At 41.7% G+C, this 7,150-nt stretch overlaps 1 protein-coding gene across 1 annotated transcript in view; it reads left to right on the forward strand.

Annotated features, from left to right (window-relative positions):
* Positions 1–7,150, forward strand: part of CEP128 (centrosomal protein 128kDa) — a 334,110-nt gene that overhangs the window by 8,036 nt on the left and 318,924 nt on the right. The window contains exons 2-3 of the mRNA XM_015427028.1: positions 3,307–3,456; positions 6,413–6,499. Coding sequence (XP_015282514.1) covers positions 3,313–3,456; positions 6,413–6,499 — 231 coding nt within the window. The 5' untranslated portion in view covers positions 3,307–3,312. The remainder of the gene's footprint in view (positions 1–3,306; positions 3,457–6,412; positions 6,500–7,150) is intronic.

The following is a 7,150-nucleotide window of genomic DNA, read 5'->3' on the forward strand; positions in this document are numbered from 1 at the left end:
TATTGACCCAATCAATGTGTGGGTAGTTAAAATCACCTATTATTACACAGTGTTTTTGTCTAGTTGCTATCTTTAAGGCATTCATCATTTTATAATCCTCCTCTATCTTTTGATCTGGTGGGCAATAAACTCCCAGTGTTAAGTTTCCTTTTGGCCCCCCTATTTCAACCCATAGAACTTCCAGAAGTGAATGCACTTCACTTAGCCTCTCAATCTTTCCAGACTTTATACCCTCTCTGACATACAGAGCCACCCCACCTCCAACCCTTCCCCCCATCCTTCCGATATAATATATAACCGGGAATCACCGTGTCCCACTGATTTTCCTCATCCCACCAAGTTTCTGAAATACCCACAATGTCTATTTTTCCCTCCAACACCAAGCACTCCAACTCCCCCATTTTACCTCGGACACTTCTAGCATTTGTATAGAAACAGCTGTAATTTCCCTTACAAGTTAAGCCTGCATCCTTTCTCTTGCTATCTCGAGACCTTGTCAGGCAGTCCATGTCACTAGCCATGGCCTCTGTTGACAATTTCAATCCACCTCCCTGTAGAAAAGCAACAGGTACCCCCTCATCTCTCTGAGATGAGCCAACCCGAACCAGAGACCTTTCATCTCCTGTCGGCTTTCCCCCAACATTCAGTTTAAAAACTGCTCTGCCACCTTTTTGATTTTAAGCGCCAGCAGCCTGGTTCCTTCCCGGGACAAGTGGAGGCCGTCTCGCCTGTACAGCTCCCTCTTGTTCCAAAAAGCATCCCAGTGCCTAACAAACCTGAACCTTTCCCCCCTACACCATTGTCTCATCCACGCATTGAGACTCCTGATCTGTGCCTGTCTCTCCAGCCCTGCGGGTGGAGCAGCTGGTTAGCGTTGTGTTTCTTTGCTTCCACAGACCAAATGAATGTAATCACAGTGGAGCGCCCTTCACACTATTTGAAGGTTGTGGAAGCAGAATGCAAAGTCTGGTGTGTGAAGACACATGCCCCTTTTCTATAATGCATCAAGGGCAGAGAGGATTAGTCCAAGCTTCCAATATGAGTTTATTCCCAGTTCTCATTGCTCTGCCGCATGTTATCGAGCAGTGCATCAGTGTCTTCTGCTGTTGTGAGAAGACCAAAACCAAATGCTATTGTGTTTAATTAGGAGCTATCTGGAAGATCTAGAGCAACATTTGATATGTGCAAAGATGTAACAAAACGCTTATTTCAGCATTGTCTTTTGCACGGGTTTCATTTTTTGTTTAATTTACTCCCTTCTGTGCTTCTCTGCTGTTTGGGTTTCTTATCACTAGAGTTATGGCAAATAAAAAGCAGGCTGGCAGAAAACATAATATCTGTGCTGCTGGCTAAAGGTGTGAATGGAATTTACAGTGTGATTCTAAGCTTCGTTATACCCTTCTAAGTCCACTGAAGTCAAAGGGCTTACAAAGGTGAAACTCTGTTTAGGCTTATGGTGTTAGGGGTACAGCTGGGAATAGGGTTTGCTTCTGTACTGGAATGTGAGCAGCTGTTGGCGCAGCTTGGGAGCAAGACGCCCCTCTGTAGTTCTGCTCCACTAGTCTCTCATGGGATCTTGTAGTGGCAGAAGCATCTGCATGTACTGAAATGGCTCCCTTCAGAGATAAGACTGGGATGTCGACTCAGTAGCAGAACAAACAGGTACCATGTAAACTGTAGTCAGATATCATGGCTGAGTCTTATTGAGTCTGTTAAGAAGTCTGGAAGAATGAGCAATAGCTCTCAAAAGCAGAGTTAGATTAACCTGTCTGGTTAAGGCAACTGAACCGAAAACAAACATGCTTTAGATGTTAAGGAAACAAAATGAAATTGAAATGTGTTCTTTTGAGGAACTAATGCCCCAGGATTGTGGTGCTCTTTAAAAACAAACACTGTTTTATGTTTCATTTGAATAAGTTCCAAAGACTTGAGGAGTAATAGAGGAACAGTAGAGCCGGGAATTTTTTTTTTATAAAAAGTCTAATTTTTGCAGCAGTGGTACATCAAAGTGGGGAAGGAGGTAAGTAATCTTGTGGTTGCTGTGAGAATGGATTTTTTGGCTGTTCATTCAAATATTTCTGTGTAAATATTCCTTCCAGCAATGGATTGTAGCAGTCTCAGAGAACGTTTGCTTTTTCACTTTAGCGTGTTCAGGCTACTATAACTTGTATAATCTAAACACTTTCCCTATGATTCATTGTGTTCATGTTGAACCTTGATGTTCTTCTCTGTTACAAGGCTTGTTCAGTTATGCGTGGGAAGTGTTTTGTAAGTTGTTGTTGTTGTTATTATTATTAATTGGTTTTCTAGACTACCCTCCCCTGCATACTGGGAAACATATCAATAAATACATAGACTTTTGCTTCTCCAGGGCTGGTGGAGCACTGGTTGTATGTGTGCTGTCAATGGGATCCCACTCTGGAGCTGCTCAGCCGCCACTCTCTCAATTACCTTACCCAGAAACGAAAAATCCAAGACTGGGCAGTTATTGGCAGGATTTGACAGATCCAAAGATGGTTTCTTTAAGAGTGGTATTACTACAGCCTCCTTTAACCCCCCTGGGTAGACCCCTGTACTAAAAGGCAGGTTGATAATGTCCATCAGGGGGCCCTCTATTCCCTCATCACAGGTTTTCACCAGCCATGACGGACACGGATCTGAGAGGCAAATGGTTGGCTTAACAGCGCCAAGGATCGTGTCAGCGTTGGCTCGAGCGAGTCAACTGAAGTTGTCAAATACAGAATCCAAAGGCAGCCAAGGAGTCTTCAGTTCATGTACTGTATCAATGTTGGCAGGCAGGTTGTGGCAGAGTGACAAGACTTTATTGGCAAAAAAACTTGCAAAGGCCTCACAGCTAATCACTAGAATTTTGAGTTCTCTCCGGAAGAGAAGTTAATGACCTAATTGTCCTAAATAATTGTGCTGGGTGAGAGCTAGCGGATGCGATGGAGGCTGTAAAGTAGTTATTATCATTCATTTAATGCTATGCATTATATGCACATGACTGGGTATTCTGATATTCAGAGAAAATATTTGGCCTGCGAATGTGTGCATGGTGACAGAGAACCTGTATTGGGTGTGTGTTGAACATTGGATGTTGTTCTTTCTTAGCAGTGTCTTTGGCTACACCTGGTTTATCTGGTTCCATAGAACTCAAGGGTTGGCTTGATATTTAGATACTCCCAATCAGCATATCTCTGTCCCGGGTTTTGTTTTTCATTGTGTTGCCACATTGTGGTGATACCCTGGTAACCAATGTAGTCTAACATTTCAAGCTTTAAGAATGATTAATTTTTGTCTCTTCAGATACCAATGGCAGATTCGTCCAGTGAATCAGACACCTTTCATCGTAGAGTTGAGAGGCGCTGTCCTGTAAGAGCACCTTGTAGTAGAACCCGAAATCGAGGTGCTGAAGATGTAACTGAGAAGATCCATACTCTGGCAAGCACTTTACAGGTTGCTACATGTGGCATATTTCACGCATCTTGCACAAGTCAGAGGAAGGGGCTGCAGTTCTGTCTGGTGAAGAAGTTGAACTGCTTGCAGTGTTGTGTGTCCATGAGAAATATTGCTTGTGGCTTACAAAGTATCAAGTAAATTTGGGAACAAACCAGTGTGGTTACTGTACTTATTTCTGTACTTATTAATGCAAGATACAGTTGATATAAAATAATCAATTTGACCTATAGTTCGAAGGCACACTTACCTTTATGTAAGTCCCATTGATGATGACAACAACAAAACTCTGTAAAAAAAAAAAAGGCATGAGAGTTGGGTATGTGGTTAGTACAATTCTTGGTCACAAGCAAATCCTTTTCACTTTTAATTTTTACATGCAAAAATTGTAGGAAAACTTGCAGTACTCAGGAGCTGGGTAAATATGCAGTAGAAGGGTAGGGTAAGTAAGGCTACGACAGATGTCATAAACATATCATGTCCTAAGTGAGTTTTATTTATTTCAGCTTTGATATTTCTGCGGTCCTACCTTCCCACCAAAATAGTACTTCCCGATGTGTTCAAAATAAAATCACAATCAAGAAAACATTTGTTGGTGGAAAGATGAATGTCTGGAGCAATACATATTTGGACTGTTTGCAAAAAAACAAGAGTATCAGTTTATGACCGAGTAACTAATAAAAATTAGGGATAAACTAATAGAAATTAGGGATAAAATGAGCAATTTTCATTCGTGTAAGAACATACACAACAGGGTCTCTATTCGGGACTGGTATTTTTAACGTTCCTAAATAATTTCCAATCAAGGCGCATAGTGATTTTCGTAGAGAAGTTTGTGGATGATGCTGTATTATTCAAGCTGCTAAAATCTGACACATGGCTGTGAAGACTTGGAAGGATCCTCCAGATTGGGCAAGTGAGCTAAAAGGAAAGGCTGACACAGTTTGGAGCTAAAAACCTTAATTTTGTGTATGCACTGATTGTATTCTAAATTGACTATAACACTCAGGAAGGTGATTTTGGGGTTGCAATTGACGTCTTATTGAGATGATTAGTGCAAATGCTGTAATTATCAAAAAGGTAAATTGTTATGAAAGCAATTGAAGGTAGTAGCAGATGTGGTATAAGAATATGATGCAATTGCCTTTCAAAGTACTGGTTACAGCATCACTTCAGTTCAAAAAAAGATATACAGCTGGAGAAAATGGCAGTTAAAGCATTGCACAGAAACAGCATCAATTTGCCAGTAGCCATGGTTAAAGATTTAAGAATATTCCCTCCCATCTCAAGCACAGGTTCTTCTCTGGGCTGTCTTCCTCTCCATTAATAGTTCAATGTTAAGTATATGTCAGTGGTGACAATGGTTAACACAAACCATGATTTCATCTTAATACTAAGACACACTCCCAGGACTTTGCTTAACACAAAATAAGACAGCTTGGTATTCAGAATTGTAGTTTTCAGAGTTAGGGATGCTTAATAGTGAAGGGCCACCCACCCTTAAATCAGACATACACATAGCCAGGAATACTAGCATTGTTTCTGTGTGTCAAAACATCTGAATAGTGAAGCCAAACAAGTCTTTCCCAATGCATTCAGCCCACCACTGTGACCATATTACTCATATTAAAAAAACACTATAGCACAGGATTGTGCCACACTGAAGAGACTCCCATGCTGCTGGCTGCATGCATGAAAGGGGGGGGGTCTTAGATGAACCACTAATTTGCAGTCCTTTTGTCTAAGCACCAAGTGAACATTTGACCATGCAATGCAAGTGGTTTTCATAAAGCGACAGTGGAAAAAATTCTAGATAACTGTAATTCTATTGTCAAGAAAATGGGGTAAGTTTCCCACTAGAGTAAGAACCGTGTGATACAAGAACAATACGTCCTTGCCCTGAAGAGTTTATAATCTAAAATTTTACATAGAGGAGAGAAGAGAGGTGGAGGCAGAAATAAGTAGGGAAACTTCAGCTGAGTTTCAATAGTGATGGAATACAAAATGGCTGTACCATAGGCTTCATGGAAAAAGTTCAGTTTTGGAGAAGGATTGAGAAGAAGCGAAAAATATTACATGACATTCATTGGAGGCAGCAAGGGAGAAAAGATGGAATCATTTGTGCAAGCAGGAAATGTGGAGATGGTTAAAATGGAAGCCCTGGAGAAGCAAAAGTCTCATAGGCATATCAGAATTTCAGAATGGAGAGGATAGAGGCAGGGCAAGGACACGAAGGGCTTTGAACAGGCATTTATGTTCTGTGCCCATCTAACCTAGGGCTCTCTAACCCTTTATCATTTTTGGTCCAATGCAGGTAACTCAGTTCTTAACTAAAATTAAGGGACTGGGACCAGGCCACCTTCCTTCTTCCTGAAACGCGGTTCCCCCATCATCATTATCCATGATTGGATGTTACCTGCACTAGAGTTAACTATGTTTAACGCAAACCAGGATTAACTCTTACTCTAGGATTCATCACCATACCTAGTGTTAAGATGAAATTGTGGTTTGTGTTAACCATTGTCACCACGGACATATACTTAATATTGAACTATTAATGGAGAGGAAGAAAGCCCAGAGACGAACCTGTGCTTGAGTGTGTTGAAGAATTCTGGGGGCCAGTTAACTATGGGCCAGATGGGTGATTTATTGGGCAAAGCTTACTGTTTGAGACCAGGGGCAAGTGATGCTCTGTCATCTTGGTGCTTGGGGGGGGGGGGTCAACAGTGGGAGGGCTTCTAATGTCCTGGCCCCACTGGTGGACCTCCTGATGTCACTGGTATTTCTGGCCACTGTGTGATACAGAGTGTTGGACTGGATGGGCCTTTGGCCTGATCCAACATTGGCACCTCTTATGTTCTTAATTCTTTAACAGAGTGGTCGAGCTTCTGAAGATGTAGTATTTGTTGCTTGAATTTCAGTTTTAATGATGTTTCCTCTCATTTTCTGCTTAAAGGATACCAACCGGAACCTGAGGCACGTGGACCAGATGCTGGGCCAGTACCGTGAGTACAACAGTGAACAGGCAGAAGCAATTGCAAATGTGAGCACCTTCTGGTATTACTTAAATTACTAGCAGATGCAAAAAATTGCTAGCTGTGTTTTCCTGCCCACTTTCATGTTTTTCCCCAAAGAGGTCTGGCATTGTAGTCCGCTTTCCTCCATTTGGAGCTGAAGTGTGGGAGAAAGCAGTGGACTCTATAGGCTGTGTTGCCGTCATGCTTCCTCTTGCTAACTTCTGCTCTGAGCAAAGTGTGCTATGCTTTGTCAGACTGCTGCGTGTAGAGTGTGGCCTTTTCTCTTCTAATGTCCTATTATATTCTAGGGCTAGAATGGTGTCTTAGTCTTAAAGCTGGGTGGGGAAAAGTTCCACTTGGACTGCACAGTAATTTCCTGTGGTGCTCTGGTAAGGTTCCTTTGTTAGTCTTTTTATTTTGAGAAAGCAACAAGCACGTCCTTTGGAGTACTACTTGTTTCTTCCTTTTCCGTGTAAGGAAGTCCATTCTCTCAAACAGTAATCTTTGCCCAATAAATCACCCATCAAGCAGGTGCTTAGAACTCCTTGCCTTGATTACATCTAGTTAGTATTATCAGCAAAGATCCTGACTTGTTTTTTATGAAAGCTGTAGGTTCACATACTGGGTGTCAATAACATGGGCCTACAAAAGTGTGAAAATCAGGTGGAGAAAAATCT

Source organism: Gekko japonicus, unplaced genomic scaffold (assembly GCF_001447785.1).
Source record: "Gekko japonicus isolate JY-2015 unplaced genomic scaffold, Gekko_japonicus_V1.1 scaffold368, whole genome shotgun sequence".
NCBI classification, from domain to species: Eukaryota; Metazoa; Chordata; class Lepidosauria; order Squamata; family Gekkonidae; genus Gekko; species Gekko japonicus.